Here is a 20,023-nt window from a genome sequence, read left to right as displayed (position 1 = left end):
TGTATATTTGTTGTGCCTTTTGTTTTTAGCTTTTATAAAACGCCTTTCACCAAATTAAATGTACCATTTTTAAGCGGATATGCATGTTAACTAGATTTGCTGTTGTTTGTATATGTATTTTGTTCTTTTTAGTTTCCATATAGTTCTTCTTTGTGTATTTGTAAAAATTATTATTTATGTATTTAATTTCAGTTTAATAATCGAATTTAATTTTTTTTTCCTCATTCATCAAAGAACATAAACTAAAAATTACATTATTTTTTCTCCATTCTTCCTAATTTTCGAAAAAAAAAACCTTTGGCTTTTCTTTGGAATTTAATTGATTTTTTATTTTTAATTTTTCAAATTCAAAATTATGGCTCTTCTTTGGGATGGCAACCACGTGGCAAGAGATGGGCAACGTTATCTATAAACTACAATAAGAAATTGAACGATAAACTAATTTTATTTTACATCTAAATCCATCGAATAGTCAAATAAATTATTTTTTTCACTTTATATAACGTTTAATATGAAAAATATTATATTTAAATTTCCATTTGGGTCCATTTGATTTCCATTTGGGTCCATTTGATTTCCATTTGGGTCCATTTGATTTCCATTTGGGTCCATTTGATTCCATTTGGGTCCATTTGATTTCCATTTGGGTCCATTTGGGTAAATCGACGCACCCCTGAAAAAATGGTCCAATCAAAACTCTTGACACATAATAAGCCCCGCCTATTAAAGATATTTCCCACAATTTTGAGATATCGATGAAAATAAATTCTTGAATTTTCGGTGTTAAGTTGACTAAATAAATTTTATTTTACTATTTATTAAATCAATTATATTTCATCTTTCGTCATATCAAGTAAAATATTTCTTTAAAGCTTACTAAATGGTTTATTTTCGCATTTGTTTTCCCCTACTACCAAACCGGTGTTCATCGTCTTTCATCTCAGTCTACCTCACGCGTGAGATTGTTTGACCTCATTGTTTGTAACTGGTAAGGGATAGCGTGTCGCTATATTTTGTATTTCCGTTCGGATATTCTGTTGTTATGTGATTTTTGTGCTTGTTTATCAGTATCACAATACATCAGTTAATTTGTTGAACGCTGTTTTGTAGAATATATTGGGACAAGTTCTTTGTGTTTCCCTCCAAATATTTCACGATGCCGCTTCTCCGGCGACAGCCATTTCACAGAATCAGACCACCACCCGATCTAAACCCAGACGAAGAAGTGTTTCACTGTAAATTAACAAATGAGATATTCCGCGATTATGAGTAAGTGTTTTCTTGTCCTACCCACGTGCATTATAGATATTCTTCTTGATTACACAATGTGTAAAAACACGTTCGTCTGCTGTCGCGGTTCACGTCTGTCTATTTTATAGTCCGCCATTTTACATTAATACATAAGTAATGTATTCGTTTTCACATTTTCAGAGACTTTTTCGAGAGAGTAATTTTATGTAACAGTCTAGTATGGTCTTGCTCCATCACTGGGAGAGCTGGCTTCACATATCAAGAAGCATTGGAATGCGAAGAGAAAGCTCTCAAGAATTTGGCCACTTTCCCCAGTTACCTTCAGAGGCCAATTCTCTTCCTGGCCAGCCTGACCCACAGAAGTCGCCTGAATGACATGAACGATGACATCTTTGTCTTCACGAAAGACCGATACTTCATTGACGAGATGGTGGAAGTGATGCTAGGCAATGAAAGGTAAAGTGTGTGTTAAGGTCTGTGTGAAAATGAAAGTAAAATGTCATTCTCATGAAAATCAGCAAAAAATGTTGAAGGTATCCAATATTGATCTTCATTATCATCATTAAATAACAAAATTTATGTCAGAAACACTTTCAATGCCTATATTTACAATTTATCATATATATGATTTTTTTTTTTTTTACATGGTATTCATATGATATATAAGTATACTACATGTTTAGCCGTTTCAACTGCATTTCTTGTTCACCTTGCACAGTATTCATGAATAGTTGTCAAACAAGTAACTAGATGTACTGTATCGTAAAGCAAGGCACACATATTCAATTAAATGTCTTTTCACAAAATTTATTCAAGAGGTAAGAAAATGATGAATGTCACTGACTTGGTTTAATGTCATTTCAAAAAAAAAAATTAATTTTTTTGTTACAGGAAGACCTGCAAGGTGCTGAGAGTGGTTCCCCCTGCAGCCTCGGTACCAGAAGTCAATGGATGCATTATTATCGACTCGGATGAAGAAGAAGCAAGGTTAAACATTATTTAGATTTCATATTAATTGATCCATCTCCCAAAATATAAAGCTAAGCATTAAAAATGATGAACTCAGTCAGAACAAATACTAAATGGATTAGAATGCTGGATTTGAATATTTCATTTGTTATTGCATTAGCTGTATTTTCTTTATACCAATTTCCTTTAATTAAATTTCCTTGACTATTTTATTTTTTAGTGCCAAGTCAAAAGCGGTGACTCTGAAGGCTGATCAGTATAAGTATGTGGTGCAAGAGAAAGGAAAAACCAACATAACTATAACCGTACCAGCTAAACATGTTAGGTATGTAGTGTAAATCAGACAAAAAGAAAAATGCATGGGAATTTTAAGTCATGTCTGTCATCAAGTATTTTCTAAGTTTTAAATGTTCTTTTTGCAGTGAAGTTTGGAAATAGTTAAGAAACTCTCAGATATTATTTGTTAAACTTTTTTGATGGAAAGTACTGATATACTACAATATTTTCTTCATCATTTCTTTTTGAACTTTGTAGTCGTAAAAAAGGAGTATACACAAGAGACAAAAGTAAGCTGTACTTAAAACAGTTCTGTGAGTCAGTGCTGGGAATATGGAGAGTAAAGGTGAGAGATTTAAAGTCTGGGAACATATTTCTAATTAATCTTTACAATGCAAAATTGCAGTCTAATTGAAATTAGGTCTTTGATCCACTCTTGCTAGATGGCTACACAGAAATCTAACAGGAGTTGACCAAAGATGTGATTTTAATAAGATTTTGCCAAATTGTATTCTTTTGTAAGATAACTATTCGCAGTGGAGTTATTAGTAACTGTAAGCATCATTTTGTTTTAAAAGCATAGAAAAGAAAAAAGTACAATACTTGTATATTTATATTCTGTAAGTAGTTTTAGTTCCATGATGTTAAAATTTCCCGATATCTAAAAAAGTACCAATTGAAATGGTACTAAGTCAAAGCTGCAAGACATTAATTCAAAATTTCGTTTTTATAAGCATATAAACGTTTTTAAAAACTAATAATACCATTCATGATGGTTTTAATTTTGTGGAAAAATGATAAATCGTGAGCATAGCAAAATTTAAACCATCGTGATTATATTTATTTGCCAACGTATCCCTAAATCAGTGTAAATAAAAGATTGTATGAAAGACAAAAAATGCTTCTGATTGCTAATTATGTTAATCTGGGATACAGACAACAGTCAAGGTCGCATTGGACTGTCATGTAAGAAACAATTTTAAAAAAAAATTCTAAAAAAAACCTTGACCTTTTCAGGAGTCAGCCATAAAGAAGAAGGGCCTGAAGGACTGTTCCTTCTCGGACTTTTTTGCGGGCCCCCCTCCAGCGTTTGGTTATTCTGAGAGCAAGAGGAAGTCGGCTGGGCGTAGGGAGGAAGACAGCGTGAACAGCTCCGACGTCTCGGGACTCATCTCCTCAAAGTCCCCAAAGAAAAAGAGGGAGGACAAGAGGAAAGACAAAGAAAGAGTGGAAAAAGGTCAGTCATTGTACATGGGAAAACCCCCACACTTGTCTGTACCTTTTTTGTGTGTGTTTGTTAATTTGTGCATTCAAAATGTTACATGAAACACCCTGTACAAACAATAACTAGTAAAGTTCAAAGGAAAGGGTTCTAAATACCACAAGTGTAAAGTTGCATACAGAAAAGGTATGATTTTTAGGTCCTAGTTATGTTCCCCAAACGAAGTTGGGGAACATATTGTTTTTACTCTGTTTCTTATTATATTATTATTATTATTATGTTCCCCAAACGAAGTTGGGGAACATATTGTTTTTACTCTGTTTCTTATTATTATTATTTTTCTTCTTGGGAAAATTTTGTCCGCGAATGATCTTGTAAAGTACACATCCGATTAAGGGGAAACTTTTTTAGGGTAAGTAGGCATGTTATGTAGATAATCGGAACGAAGGTCATTTTGCGCGCACGTGATTGCAAGAGTGCGCACGTGCAACATGTGAAATGACCAATATACTTGAAATTGCCATAACTTTTACATTTCTCGATGTAATGCTTTGATATTTAGAATATATAGACATATTATAAATGTAGATAAGATGACATTGTCAACATGTCATTTTGCGCGCACGTGCTTGCAAGAGCGCGGACGTGCAACACGTGAAATAACCAATTTAATGGATATAGCCGTAACTCTATTTTTTGATGAACTCTTTTGAAATTTGTAATATAAGGATATATTAGTAGCGTAGACAAGATGACATGATCAAAATAGCAAGATGTCACGCGCATGCACGTGCGCCTCGCTCTGATTGGCTGAAACTAAAGTATCAATATCTTTCTTGTTTTTTGACAAATCCTTTGAAATTTTGAACATGGCCATTCATTATGAAGATCTACCGTATGATAAATAAGAATCATCATTAAAGCACGCGCATGCATGTGTGCTGCAATCTGATTGGTTAAAGCTTTAAATGTCTATAACTTTCTAAGTTCTCAACGAAACGGGATGAAATTCAGAATATGAATAGGTATCATGGATACCTACATTATGTTACTATCAAATTTGAATGCAAGGACATGCATGCATGCACGTGCGCACGCGCAATACGTAAAATCACCAATATGTTCGAAAAACAATAACATTTATATTTTAATGATATTTTTTGTTGATTCTCATGATATAAAGATATGTTAATTGTTTAAACAACATGCCATGATCATCCTGCATGTGCATGCAAATGCGAGCGCGTGCAATACGTTAAATGAAATATAATTCATATCATTGTAATTTTTATAACTCTTTGATGAAATCCTTTGATACTGAGCATATTTTTTAAAAAGTCTTACAGGAAAATGGCACAAAAAGGGAGTTGGGGAGCGTTTGGGGAACATCTGTAACGGTCCCCGTTACAATTAAAACTAGTTATTTTTCTTCTTCCTGGGAAAATCTTTTCCGCGAATGATCTTGTAAACTACACATCCGACTAAGGTGAAACCTTTTTAGGGTCAGTAGGCATGTTATGTAGATTTGCGGAACAAAGGTCATTTTGCGCGCACGTGCTTGCCAGAGCGTGCACGTGCAACAAGTGAAATGACCAATATAATAAATATTGCCGTAATTTTTTGAATTTTAGATGAAATGTTTTAAAACTCATAATATAAGGATATATTAGTAGCATAGACAAGAAGACTTGGTCAAAACAGCAAGATCTGACGCGCATGCACGTGCGCTTCGCTCTGATTGGCTGAAACTAAAGTCTCAATATCTTTCTTGTTTTTTGATAAAATCCTTTGAAATTTTTAATATAGTCATACATTAAGGAGATCTACAGCCTGATATAAAAGAATTATCATGAAAGAATGTGCATGCACGTGTGCTTGCAAGAGCGCGCACGTGCAATACCAGAAATGTGCAACATAATTGATATAGATGTAACTATTTAATTTTTTGATGAAATGTTTTGAAACTTATAATACAAGGATATATTAGAAGCATAGACAAGATGACTTGGTCAAAATAGCAAGATCTCACGCGCATGCACGTGCGCTTTCCTCTGATTGGCTGAAACTAAAGTCTCAATATCTTTCTTGTTTTTCGACAAAATTCTTTGAAATTCTGAACATGGTTATACATTATAAAGATCTACAGCAAGGTAAATAAGAATTTTCATGAAAAGCATGCGCATGTACGTGTGCTGTAATCTGATTGGCTGAAAATTTAGATGTCTATAACTTTCTTAGTTTTCAACCAAACCGGATAAAATTTAGAATATAAATAGGTATAATGGATTCCTACATAATGGTACTATCAAACTTGAATGCACGAACATTCATTTATGCACGTGCACGCGCGAAATACGCAAAATGGCCAATATTTAAATAAATTGTAAAGAATTTTTTTTTATTTATTCTCATGATATATAGATATGTTACCGTAATTTACGGAATATAGGTCGATACTTTTTTTCTCAGAACCGCTGGGGTCGACCAATATTCAAAATTCGACCTATTTAAGGCTCAAGATAACGAAAAATGCCCCCAAATAAGTAAAATTTACGTCAATTTCAAAGCAAATTTGTGCCACTTTTGTGACTTTTTTCATTATTTTTCGCAAAAAATTGATGCCCCGGTAAACAATTACATATTTATTCTATAGCTTTCTTACAAAATAAATTCATTAATTATCCGTTGATGACAAAGGAAAACAACATTGCTTCATCTATTAAATAATTCCTCAACGTATTATCCATTAGCATCATGCGGTATCCATCTTTTGAAGTTAGGAAGTCGCGATCGTGTACTAAAAGTAAAACCGCAACCGTATGAAAATTTAAAATACGAAAAGTTTTCACGATCATAACTGTAGTGATTTTACCATTTATATGCGGATGACAAAAAATAATTTTATTGATATTTACAAGCAAAGAATTGGTAATAAATACGGGCGACAGAAATATAAATTAAGACAGTAATATAAGTTTAACTAATATTATAAGGTTTATTAAAAGCTTCTTCGTACACAAGAAGTACATTGAAATACCGGTATACAAAGATTGGCTTCTAACTGAATTTTAATTGTCTGACAGATAAAGGATTTACACTGTGTACGCAAAGGTGTAAACACCTGTGTTGGTTTATAAATGCCTGCGGGGCATGATTAACAAACCCACGTGCCGTTATAGGGTATTAGTGTTACACATCATTGAACAAACAAAGCCGTGAAATTCATTTTGACAGTCAAATGGTGAATGTACTCTCAATTAAATTTATAAATTAAACTAATTGAGTGTTAATATGATTTCAATTCTTTACTGTTGCTGGATATATACATTCAATGGTCATTTGCGTGTTTTAGCAAATCCCTGGAGAAGAAAAATAAAAATGGCGGACATTGAAGTAACTGTCGTCCACCGGTAAATAATGTGTGAATAAAATTTATTAGGAACGTGTCCAAGTTGTTCTGAAATCGGAATTACTATTCTTTGGTTTCTTGTATTTCCCGAATTATAGCTGTAAAATAGTGACGTATTTACGTGTTATTTATGCCTCTGATTTAACAACAGTGTGAAGCTACGGAGGCATTGAACAGGCAAGTTGGAGAAAAATAAGTAGTAACACAATTCAAAGAAGTTTTAACTACATTTGTTTAAAAACTTTATTTAAATGCTGTACTCATTAAAATACCTGTTTATTTTCTTAATACGTTCATGTCACAGAATAATCCCGGTAATTTTAGGGGTTTACCTGTTCTCATACGTTGTATCTGCGTAAGAATCTTTAGAAAACGGGAAACAAAGCCTCGTCCTATATAGTAAGTTCGACCTATCTTAGGATTTTTCAAAAATTAAGGCTGAAAATGAGCCTTTCGACCTATATACCCCATCGACCTATAATCCCGAAATTACGGTAATTGTTTGGACAACATGCTGTGATCATCTTGCATGTACATGTACGTTCATGCGCGTACAATGCGTTAAATGACATATAGTTGATATCATATACCTTTTATAATTCTTTGATGAAATCCTTCGATACTGATAATATTTTTAAAAATGTCTTACAGGAATTAGGCACAAAAAGGGAATTGGGGAGCGTTTGGGGAACATCTGTAACGGTCCCCGTTACAATTAGCACTAGTTTGGGTTATTATCATTCAGGAATAGACCTCACTCTGACATTCTGAGCATATTGATCACTTATCCAGAAAGATCATTTCACTTTTGCAGACCTTTTTAATGTAAATGTTATTTACATTCTAGTTGAACAACCAGAAGAGCCAGAGATGCCCAGACTGACAAATGAGGAAAAGGCGGCCATCAAAGAGCAATTCAAACAGCAGAAACTGGCCGAGAAAATGGCACTGAAAGAGGAGATCAAAAAGAAACGTCAGGAAGAGATGCAGAAGAAGAGGGAGGAAAAGGCTCTGGTAAATTCTTATCACATTAGTCAAGGCAGTCGGGGTATGTTTGCAGGTCTGTTCATTGACGAGAAAATGTGGCTTTGATGTGAAGTTAGTATTATACATTTTATGCAGAAATTTGACACCCAATTAGTCAAATTTCATAAAAATTAAAATTCTTATATTTAAAATCTTAACTTTAATCCCTATGAAATCTAATTTGATTCATGAAATCATCTTAAATGAATGAAGTTTTTTTTAAACCACCCTAGGTTAATTTTCCTTAATTTTAACAATGTAATGACTTTTTACAGGCGAATGAAGTCCTTATTAAATCACCTTAGGTTAGTTTGTCTCAATGTAATCATTATACTGGTAATTTACAGGAGAAGGCCAAGTTGATGGAAGAGAGGAGGATCCAGGCCGAGATATACAAGGAGTGGAGTCGCCAACGTGACGATCTCGAGTGTGACGATCTCAAGGTCAGAACAAATTACACCCCCTTAAATACCCTTCACACTTCTGTTGAATAGTGTAAACGTGGACTTCTTTAATATAGTGAGGAATAGAGATTTGGTTGAATGTTGATGGTGCTTGTGTTTCTTTTTGATAATAATATTTCTTGTTTATTTTAGCCCCTGCCGGAGCTGAAGGTGGTCCAGACCCACATACAGAGTGGTTCTTTTGGAGACGCTCTGATGGTTCTAGAGTTTATCAACTGCTTCACCTCTCTGTTTGATCTAAGGGAATACTTCCCTAAAGGATTCACATATGGTACAAATAACTTTTTTTTTTTTTCGTTTAATACACTTTAAATTTACATGTAATATGTATAATCCCTTCTGAATGTTTATTATACAATTATGAACAGTTATGAGAGTGAATATGAATTGATAATGCCAGAATAAAAATCAATATTGACCATGGTGAAAATTAAATAAGGACTATGAAAAAAAATTTTTACTAGAAAAGCTTAAGTCTTGTATTGTAATTTAAATATGATTCTTGAGAGAACTGTATTTCTTTTGTATTCCTATTTATAGAGATTCTGGAGAGAGCGTTACTGGAGACAGATCACAATGGCGTCCTGACGGACATTCTTCTGATGATGATGTCGGCCATCTTTACTTTACAGGAAGAGGAGGAAGCTGAGGAGGAGGAGCTCTCTAAGGAAGACAAGGCTAATCAAGGTAAAGTACGGGAAAAATCAGGACAAGGCTAATTAAGGTAAAGTACGGTAAAATTAGGACAAGGCTAATCAAGGTAAAGTACAGGAAAAATCAGGACAAGGCTAATCAAGGTAAAATACTTGAAAATCAGGACAAGGTAAAATACGGGAAAATCAGGACAAGGCTAATCAAGGTAAACTACAGGGAAAATCAGGACAAGGTAAAGTACGGGAAAATCAGGAAAAGGCTAATTAAGGTAAAGTACTGGAAAATCCTGACAAGGCTAATCACGGTAAAGTACAGGAAAATCCTGACAAGGCTAATTAAGGTAAAGTATGGGAAAATCAGGTCAAGGTTAATCACGATAAAATACGGGAAAATCAGGATAAAACTAATCACGGTAAAGTACAGGAAAATCAGGTCAAGGCTAATCAAGGTAAAGTACGGCAGGGGTCTAGAATTTTTTTTATAACCCACTTGCCCAAGGGCAAGTGATACAATAAATTTCACTTGCCCGCCTAAAAAATTCACTTGCCAAAGAAAAACATGAATCAATAAAGTTTTAAGATTTTATTGACATTATGTTTATATATCCTGGCATTTACAGGCTAACATATCCCCCATGGTTCAAATATGTGAATATTTTCCTCCAATTAAAATACTTATGCTATTTATGTCTCTGATATAAAACAAATATAAATATGGTATATTGCATTGTATTTTTGATATATTATATCATTATTATTAATACACTGTATGCTATATTGAATTGTATTTTCAAAGTAAAAATTATTGTCTAATGGATTATAACATTTATTTCGTTAATTCTACCCTTAATCATTTAATTTTCAAGAGTTATAGCCCTCAAATCACGTTCGTATCAATCCTGACAAAGTGTACTTTTCGGTTTTTCATTTATACAGCAAACAAGTATTTCCGGTAGTGATAATGTACATTTATTTGAAGGGAAACCCTTCATACCGCTTCACACAACTCACTAGCTAAGTAAATTCAAATCAATTTTCAATCAAAACTTGTGAAAAGAACAACTTTCAACAACATAAGTGTCTACTGTCATTTATTTTTACTTTCCCGAGCGGGTGAGTAGACCCGCGATCATACTTTCCTGTACGAATTTTTACTTTCCCCGGGCAACGGGAAAGCGTAATTCTAGACCCCTGAGTACGGGATAATCAGGACAAGGTTAATTAAGCTATCCTTAGTAAAATAGTGGCATAGAAGGACTTATTCATGTTTTTAAAAAAAATGAAATTAATGAGAAGAGTAAAGCCTATCAAAGTACATGTAGAAGCAATGGACCTAAAATCGTTAAAGGTTTTAGAGCGCAAGTGAAGGACCACAGAATATTATTCTCCTCTATAGCTTTTATCAGACATTGTTAAATATAATATTTGAATTCACAGTGACAGGGATGGAGGATATGGATGACACAATGGATATGGAGAATATGATGGACACAGCTACAATGTGTGCCCAGATCCCACAACTAACACATGGTAAGTGTCTGACTGTTAAGCTTCTTCAACTTGTGGTATTTGACTTGGTGCCCAGATCCCAACTCCAAGCAAAAATGTTATTCCACAACTAAGTTAAAAAAAGTGACAGAACAGTTTGCCTTGTATCATAGACATAAATATTAATGAAGCTGTCCAGATACCACAACTCTAGGTGATTGAGAGCAGTAAGGGTAGTTAAAGGGACAAAAGTTCAAGTACAAATGTTTTAAATCGGAAAATTTATGATTGTATTTTTGCACTGAAAAATTAAGGTCTTGGAAAATCTGAGAAAAGTCATGAAATTTAAATGCCTTATGGCAGTTTTAGGAAAAATTGATTGAATGCGTAGTGTGACATTGTACATTGTTTTACAGGGACACTGTTGAGGAAGCTGCCTCTTGACTCCTTCACCTTGTCTGAGATCGTCCGACTCCACATCCTGGCCTCGGGAGCCAAAGTCAGCGATAAAAACGTCAAGTACCGCTACCAGCAGCGAGGGGGATACACTTCACTGGACGACCCGGGGCTGCAGTTCAGGAAACAAGAGCCCACGCTGATGAAACTTCTGGCCACAGAGAGTGTGTTCGACTTACAACCAAGTAAGGGAGTAAAATAAACTGTAGTCATTTCTTTGTACAAGCTGATGAAACTTCTATCAACAGAGAGTGTGTTCGATTTTTACAAGTGTAGTCAATTTCTTAGTACATTAGAGAAGTCAGAAATGTGTATTTTTCAAGATGAATATGTCAGGGCTATAGTGAAGAAGTGTATTGTATAGGTTGAATATTTTTACACAAGAGCAAATGCATCCAATATTAGCAATGTCATAAATGTGGGTACTAAAAGTTGACTGGAAGTGAAGTTGATGGATTGTTCATTACATGACATGAAAAGTACATGAATGCTGACTTAAATTATAGTCTGTTTTAGTATTGTTAAGACTAATCACATATTTATGACTGAAAAAAGCTGATGAGAGAAGGCAGAAAATTGGCAACAGCCAAAAAAGTGTTAAGGAGAAGTCTCTTAGTGGTACATGAAATGATAACCATGGATAATGTGGTATATTACAGGTGATAAGCTGAAAATCCTGAATCTGTTGGTCCAGCAGTTTTTGACATACGCTGCCACTAGGGACACAATTGAGGATAATTATGACAAGCTGAGACAGCTCAAGTATGACCTACGACATCTACAGTGGGCGGAGCAAAGGAGAGAGAAGGAGGAGCTAGCCATGAGGTAAATCAATCAGATGCTCTGCTTTTATATCTTAAAGAATGTGTATAATTTCTGAGTTTTCTATGACAGTTTTTTGTATTCATTTTTTATCAGAAAGGCTCTATTTTGTCAGTTCTCTATGTTAGTCTGTATGGTTTTTCTCTCTGGAATGGTTGCGTTTTGTTAGATATCTATGACATTTTCTGTGGTCATTCTCTTTAGGTACAAAAAAAGATTGGAAGAGAAACAAAGGGAGAGAGAAAAAGCAGAGCAGAGAAGACAGAAACATCTGAGGGAGCTGGAGGAGAGGATGAAAAGGGAAGAGGCAGGGTAGGTGTAATAAAGGGAAGAGGCAGGGTAGGTGTAAGGGGGTGTGTGGGGCAGGTCTACTGGCTGGAGTGAGGCAGGGTAGGTCTAAAGGGAGGGGTGTGTGGGGTAGGTCTACTTGGGGGGGGGGGATGCAGGGTAGGTCGAAAGGGAGAGGGTGTGTGGGGTAGGTCTACTGGGGGGAGGTGAGGCAGGGGAGGTCTTAAGAAAGGGGTATGTGGGGTAGGCAGAGCTGCCAACCCTTACGATTTTGGCGTAAGGCGTAGGTGTAAAATACGCCTTACGGATTTCAGTTTTTCTCCTTCAAAGTATATAATACCGGTATTTTCATAGCTGACAGTCTATAGTTTCTACTATTATAATATATTCATAATTCTTACAACGCTAGCTTGTATCATTGTTTCGGTTTTAGAAGGCCGATCACATTCATGTCAATGTTTTAAAGTAAACAAAATGGAATCATACCTCAGATTACATGTCCATTTACAAAACATCTTCAGCGGCAGGGGGCCTAAGTTGTCCCTAGACCCTGCCTTACTATTTATCATTTCAGAATGTTGGCAGCTCTGGGTAGGTCTACTGTTGGGGGGAGGTGAGGCAGGGTACGTCTAAAGGGAGGGTGTGTGTGGGATAGGTCTACTGGGGGGAGGGGGAGGTGAGGCAGGGTAGGTCTTAAGAAAGGGGTGTGTGGGGTAGGTCTTCTGGGGGGAGGTGAGGCAGGGTACGTCTAAAGGGAGGGTGTGTGTGGGGAAGGTCTACTGGTTGGAGTGAGGCAGGGTTGGTTTTAAGGGATGGGTGTGTGGGGTAGGTCTATTGGTTGGAGTGAGGCAGGGTTGGTTTTAAGGGAGGGGTGTGTGGGGTAGGTCTTTTGGTTGGAGTGAGGCAGGGTTGGTTTTAAGGGAGGGGTGTGTGGGGTAGGACTATTGGTTGGAGTGAGGCAGGGTAGGTCTTAAGGGAGGGGTGTGTGGGGTAGGTCTATTGGTTGGAGTGAGGCAGGGTAGGTCTTAAGGGAGGGGTGTGTTGGGTAGGTCTACTGGGGGGTTTGAGTGAGGCAGGGTAGGTCTTAAGGGAGGGGTGTGTGGGGTAGGTCTACTCGCTGGAGTGAGGCAGGGTAGGTCTAAAGGGAGGGGTGTGTGGGGTAGGTCTACTGGGGGGGAGGGGGGGGTGAGGTAGGGTAGGTCAGGGGATGTGTGGGGTAGGTCTACTGGGGGGTGAGGCAGGGTAGGTCTAAAGGGAGGGGGTGTGTGGGGTAAGTGAGGCAGGGTAGGTCTAATGAGAGGGGTGTGTGGGGTAGAACTGATTGGAGTGAGGCAGGGTAGGTCTAAAGGGAGGGGTGTGTGGGGTAGGTTGGGGGGGTTGAGTGATTCAGGGTAGGTCTAAAGGGAGGGGGTGTAGGTCTAAAGGGAGGGGGTGTGTGGGGTAGGTCAACTGGTTGGAGTGAGGCAGGGTAGGTGTAAAGGGAGGGGGTGTGTGGGGTAGGTCTACTGCGAGGGGGTGGAGTGAGGCAGGGTAGGTCTAAAGGGAGGGGATGTGTGGGGTAGGACTATTGGTTGAGTGAGGTGTGTGTTTGGGTAGGTCAGGGTACTGGGAGAGGGTGTGTGTTGTGGGAGGTGAGGCAGGGAAGGTCTAAAGGGAGGGGTGTGTGGAGTAGGTCTACTGGGGGGAGGTGAGGCAGGGTAGGTCTCTAGTTGGAATTTCTTTTTGTATGTATTTCTGTTTACTTGTATGCCCTGATGGGTCCCAAATTGGTATTAATAAATCTTATTTTAACTAGGGTTGGGTGGGGTAGGTCTGTAGTAGAAAGAGGCAGGGATAGACTGCTATGAGGAAGAAATTGGGTTTGGGGTAGGTCTACAAGGGGAAGAGGAGCGGAAGCTCTACTAATGGAAAGGTGGTGTAGCAGTTACTTATATAATTCTGAAATATTGTAGATGTATGTATTGAGAGGAATGACTAAGTAGAGACGGGATAAATGAGATATATTGATCATTCATTGTTTTGTAGGGAGACAGTTGACGATGATGTGAAGATCATGGAAGAAGAGGATGAAGATGATGATGATGTTGCCATGGCAGAGGAAGAGAAGGAAGCCCAGAGACAGAGAGAGGAGGAGGAGGATGCCAACAAGAAGGCAGAGTTTGCCCTCCAGGAGAGACAGATGATTGACAGGGTCCTCCGTCTCCAGCACTCCTGTACCCTGGCTCCCCTGGGAAGGGACCGGATGTTCAGGCGGTACTGGGTCTTCCAGTCCGTACCCGGGCTCTTTGTCGAGGATCAGGAGGAATTGGTAGACGACAGAGGCTGGGAGATTGCTCCACAGAAAGTCACATTACCTGTTGTGAAACCCGCACAGATGCCCAAGTCTGAAAAATCGGAGGAACACAGTAACGGGAGTGATAAGGAGAACGAGTCCATGAATACGTCCACCGCTAATAATAGTATTAACACCAGTCAAAACCTCTCAACCGGAAATCCTAACGACACAGCTGATCCAAGTGATTTACCTCAAAATACTCGCGACAAGAAGAACGACGATGACGCCATTACAATAAGTGACGATGAAAACTCCAAGTCGGCCTCTGTGAAAGAAGACACAGAGGAAAATGAGGCAGTGACGCAAATTAAAACACGCAAGAAAAACACTTGGATGTTCTTAACAAATATTGAACAATTTCATGACTTACTTAACTCTCTCAATGAGAGAGGATTCAGAGAAAGTGCTTTGAAGACAGCTTTGTTAGAGCGGAAGAATGTGATTGTTGAAAATATAGAGGAATGCCCCTCGGACATTCTCTATCAGTCTGTCACTGCTAGCCTTGCCAGGGAGGAGTTGCGCTCAGAATCGCCCTCGGAGTTAACATTTAAATCGACAAGGACGGGACCAAAGAGGATGTCCAAGGGTTTGATTAAAAATAACAGTGCTCAGGAGATGCTGGAGATTAACCTACGGGAGCTGCTGCTCGACTTAGAGGAGAGGATCCATGTCGGAAGTCTGGGGAAAATAAAGGTGGGTCTGGGGAAAATAAAGGTGGGTCTGGGGAAAATAAAGGTGGGTCTGGAAAAAATATAGGTGGGTCTGGGGAAAATAAAGGTGGGTCTGGGAAAAATAAAGGTGGGTCTGGGCAAAATAAAGGTGGGTCTGGGAAAAATAAAGGTGGGTATTGGGAAAAATAAAGGCGGGTCTGGAAAAAATAAAGGTGGGTCTGGGGAAAATAAAGGTGGGTCTGGGCAAAATAAAGATGGGTCTGGGTAAAAAAATGGTAGGTCTGGGTAAAAAAATGGTAGGTCTGGGGGAAATAAAGGTGGGTCTGGGTGAAGTTTTGTTGTTGTCTGTACAATATTATGTGAAGGAAAGAAACCATTATTTATTTATAACAAGAATTCTTTTACACGTATGTCTTTTATAGGTAAATGACCGACTGGCCTGGAGAAGTGCGATAGAGAAGGGGAGTTATGATCCACAAACTGAAGATCCTGTGTTTCAGAAACATGACATCAGCTTCAATGAAGGGTATTGCTTTACAGTTATTTTTGGCACAGACTTACTTGTTTTAAATTGATGTATCACATGTCAAGGGCAATAGCCTTTGATATATTTCAGGAACATGTAATTTTTATCTGCTTTTTAAAAGGAACACAATGTTCCTGCTCATATCAACATTGGAAATGAAATGATTTTGACAATATTTTTCATTTTTCTTAACACATGTATATGCAAATAATTATTTGTGAAAACTTCTACATGATGGATGAATTGTTTGTCATGATCTGATAATTTTTGATTTCAGTGATGATGATGATAAATCGATCTCCGATGAGGAAACTCGGGAGTCAGTGGTCAAGGATCTCTCAAAGGCCCTCCTACAGATTGCTATGGGTGTAGAACACAAATACATGGGACCCCCACTAGGTAGTCAACAAAAAACCGGACATCTCATTCAGAAATGTTTAATTGTGAACAATTCTCATTGCTTAAAATGCTAGTTGTAACTATTTAACAAAAATCCATTTCTCATTGCTTAAAATGCTAGTTGTAACTATTTAACAAAAATCTCTTTCAAAAACGTTTGATTGTGAATATTTCTCATTGCTTAAATTGCTAGATGTGATTTTAATGTTAACTTTTCAATTAGAGTCAAATAAAAACATTTAAAAGACCAATTTAAAACAAATCAAACGTTGAAAATTTCAGGAGTCACAGATGTTAAATCAAAGGCTGGTGTGAAGAAGAAGGACGCTAAAAAATCGGAGGACGGGGGCTCTGACGGTAAGAACAAACACAGAGACAGTTAAAGGTGGACAGACTGTAAAAAAAAATACTAGATATTGTGCATTTCCGTAGAATTAATACTAGGAATTACATGTCATGTTTTTTTCTCCTACGTGGATAATTATGAATGCTTTTCCCAAATTTTAATGAAAACCAAGTTATCTTTTGACAATTTATGACCCCTGGATCGATTGTCCTGTCCGTCTATGTCAATTTAACCTAGTCCATAACAATTGCGCTGTCAAGGGTAAATGTATACCACTTCTGTGTACATGTACGTCCCACTCCAACAATTTGTTACTATCGGGGCATAGTCTTTCACAAACACAACTTGTTCAAAGATCTGACAATTTTAACTATTTCCAGATGAGGACAGTAAACAGGAGGAGCCCGTTATGGAGAAGTCGACCATGGAGCGCTGGGAGGACTCGGTCCTCTTCTGTTCCAGTCTGGCTCAGGTCTTCCTCCACCTCTCCACGCTCGAGAAGAGCATCATCTGGCAGAAGTCCGCGCTTCACGCCCGCTGTAGAATTTGTCGACGGAAAGGCGACGCCGAACAGATGCTGCTGTGTGATAAGTGTGACCGGGGTCATCATATGTACTGTCTGAAACCCAGGCTGAAGGTGTGTTAAACAGATCTATTATGCTAAGATGAGGGGTTTGGGACAGTTTTAAAATAATGTTTACACTATCTTAGGCTTTGGATATACATTTTTTGATAAAATACTTGGTTTTCAGTTGTGTAATAACTCTTACTACAAAATACTCGAGTTTTCATTTCTTACATTGTCCTTGACCTTATGCAAGGCAATACATTGATTCAGGTTCTTGGATTTACCTTGTCTTTATACAAGACAATATTTTGTTTCAAAAACTTGAAACTTGACTTGATTGATTTGACTCGATTCTTTGTTTTCAGCATGTTCCTAAGGGTGACTGGTTTTGTCCAGATTGTAAGCCTAAGGAGACCAAGAGAAGCCCGCTAAAACAGAGAAGGAGGACGTTTACCGAGAACGAGTCCGAGGACGAAGAGGACATTGAGGAGGATGAGGAGGAGGACAGGTGAGTTACCATAGTAACAGATAAACAGTCCCATAGTAACCACTGATGTCTCTGTCAGGGTAACAACAATTTTTAACTAGTTCTCTAGATGTCTCTGTAGGTTTTTAATGGTGTTAGTCTTTTATATAATATAATAAGTAAACAACTAATGTAAGAATATTCTGATAAACTGAATACTGTTTACATTTTTGCTTATAAAATCTTTTTTTGCACCCTCATGAGCGAATGTAAACAAATTATTTCTTTCTGCAAAATTATGACTGGGCGAATAATTTATTACCTGTCATTTAATTTTTTTCATATTTTGTATATATCTTATGTATGTCCTACATAATAAAGCAGAAATCATAGGTTTATTCAAGTGAGATATTGAGTGACAAATACCATACCCCACAGTGTCTATTTCATTTTTATATTTATATTTAACTTATTTGAAATTTTTCACCATAGATAAAAAATATACCAGCGGAAATGTGTCTTTTAAAATATTTTAACATGAAGGGTTAAAAATTCATAAAAGCAAGATTCTTTTGTAACACCACATCTGGAGACAGAAATTTACGATTTTTTCAACTTAAACCATAAAAAAATTAATTTGCAAAAAATCCTATCATTCAATATTTGAAAATTTACGTCAAAGTTCAAGGTCGTCATTGTATTGATTAACTGTAAAAATATCAATTGGTGAAGCTGAGCTCAATATTGCACGGGGCAAAGTTAAACGAGTCATGATCATGAGAAAAACCTGTCATGTTTACATTTCTCGAGTACGGGAAAACCCAACTATGACGTCACACATTCCTGAAATAAGTGAAATAAGACAAATTTCCCACAGAACTTTTCCGTCAACAACCATGTAAAAATATTTTTTGCGTTCTGAAATTTACAAAATACCCTACCATGTACATATTATGGCCTGTTTTTATGATTTTATACTAACCTGTTTTTACCGTGTATGATCTTACTGTAAGAGATCCACTATGACGATAAAGACGCACTGGACGTGCAGTGTATAAACGGCAGAGATTAATCTATTCCGTAATTTGATAATATTTGCAAGAAATTTTGAATGTTTTCACATATTTTTATACTAGATGGTAAAACAAACAGTCAAAAAAATTATACAATATAGGTTTCATAATTTTATCAGAGATTATGACGTAAATCAACTGAGTCACGTGACCATATATCCTTCATCCCCTTAAAACCAAGCAAAATTGTTTGGTAGTATAAAAGGGCGTAGATAACCTGTATACAGTAACTATCCTGTATTTCCTCATTTCTTATCTCATTACTTTGTGACATGTCACATGCTGTTGGTCAGTAGCACTGGTTGTTAGTTATCCTGAGCTCTACGTCAGTTATCCTGAGCTCTGTCAGTTATCCTGAGCTCTGTCAGTTATCCTGAGCTCTGTCAGTTATCCTGAGCTCTGTGTTAGTTATCTTGATCTCTATGTTTACTTTCAATTTCCAGTGATGAGGAGATGTTGGAGCAGTCAGATGAAGAAGAGGAGGAGACTGACAATGTTTGTGCCGTGTGTAGTACGGGGGGAACACTGGTCTGCTGTGACTCCTGTCCCCTCGTCTACCACCTGGACTGTGCCATCCCCCCACTTAAAAAGGTCCCCCGTGGCAAGTGGCAGTGTCAACTATGTACGGGGATCACCACCACAGGGAAAATAAAACTGCCCAAAGGTAATAATACAAAAAAAAAAAACGGGAAATAAACTGCCCAAAGTTTAGCTGAAATTTTTTATTTAGTTTCAGTTTTCTTTATCTTTGAAGGACACTTCTGTTCAGTTTTGTTCTATGTGAGAATCTTGTAAATCATAGGGTTGTTTTTTATGTTGAGGAAGTTTCATTGAAATACCAGGGAATATATTTCTTATGTGTGGAAAAGTGAAATATAAGCTGAATAATTTTAATTTTTTTGTTTTGTTAATTGAAATCATGTAAAGTATTGGCAGTTTTATGAAAAACAGTTAAAAGTGTGCCAAGAAAGTTTAGAAAATGTAGTAAAATCTTGTTTTTCCTTTGAAGCTAAAGCTGGTAAGAAGAAATCCCAGACTAAGAGTACGCCAAACTCAAGTCGAGCCTCGTCACGGAAGGGAAGTCCACGCGACAGTCCGCTGACCGTCAAACCAGGAAAGAAGCGAGACTGGGAGGAAACGGACGACGATCTGACGCCGAAATCACGCGGAAAGGGACGACCCAAGTCTAAACTGTCCGACGTTAACGGAGGTTAATTACATTTATATATATAAATACTGAGGTCAATTATTTCCTTAAAAGTAAACTGTTCAGTTGCGATTTTTTCTTCCATTTTTAAACTTTCAAAAGCAAGGT

The 20,023-nt window shown here is 37.2% G+C and overlaps 1 protein-coding gene across 2 annotated transcripts; it reads left to right on the top strand.

Annotated features, from left to right (window-relative positions):
• The first annotated feature begins 848 nt into the window (after positions 1 to 848).
• Positions 849 to 19,932, top strand: LOC134276695 (bromodomain adjacent to zinc finger domain protein 1A-like). 2 transcript variants are annotated; one of them, XM_062758963.1, is made up of 23 exons: positions 856 to 988; positions 1,111 to 1,269; positions 1,432 to 1,707; positions 2,143 to 2,238; positions 2,441 to 2,545; positions 2,755 to 2,842; positions 3,514 to 3,733; positions 7,975 to 8,141; positions 8,501 to 8,596; positions 8,750 to 8,888; positions 9,158 to 9,304; positions 10,708 to 10,800; positions 11,175 to 11,399; positions 11,874 to 12,039; positions 12,241 to 12,348; positions 14,350 to 15,352; positions 15,753 to 15,856; positions 16,134 to 16,255; positions 16,538 to 16,612; positions 16,982 to 17,238; positions 17,535 to 17,677; positions 19,152 to 19,372; positions 19,718 to 19,932. In XM_062758963.1, the coding sequence occupies exons 2-23, from the start codon at positions 1,157 to 1,159 to the stop codon at positions 19,921 to 19,923; spliced, it is 4,170 nt and encodes a 1,389-aa protein (XP_062614947.1). In that variant the 5' UTR covers positions 856 to 988; positions 1,111 to 1,156; the 3' UTR covers positions 19,924 to 19,932. The 2 variants fall into 2 exon arrangements, with proteins under 2 accessions (XP_062614948.1, XP_062614947.1); XM_062758964.1 differs by lacking the exon at positions 19,718 to 19,932 and having other exon boundaries at positions 849 to 988; positions 17,535 to 17,681; positions 19,159 to 19,286.
• The last annotated feature ends 91 nt before the right edge of the window (positions 19,933 to 20,023 follow it).

This window comes from Saccostrea cucullata, unplaced genomic scaffold, assembly GCF_032062105.1.
Source record: "Saccostrea cucullata isolate Sc308-1 unplaced genomic scaffold, CSIRO_AGI_Scuc_v1 ctg7163, whole genome shotgun sequence".
Lineage (NCBI taxonomy): Eukaryota > Metazoa > Mollusca > Bivalvia > Ostreida > Ostreidae > Saccostrea > Saccostrea cuccullata.
Note: the sequence above shows the minus strand (reverse complement) of the source record. Positions and strands in the feature narration are given on the sequence as shown.

Coding starts and splice junctions, on each gene's coding strand:
- LOC134276695 (XM_062758963.1), top strand. CDS start 1,157: ATGCCGCTTCTCCGGCGACAGCCATTTCACAGAATCAGACCACCACCC. Junction 15,353..15,752: donor GAAGTCTGGGGAAAATAAAG/GTGGGTCTGGGG, acceptor TGTCTTTTATAG/GTAAATGACCGACTGGCCTG. Junction 17,678..19,151: donor GAGGATGAGGAGGAGGACAG/GTGAGTTACCAT, acceptor TTCAATTTCCAG/TGATGAGGAGATGTTGGAGC.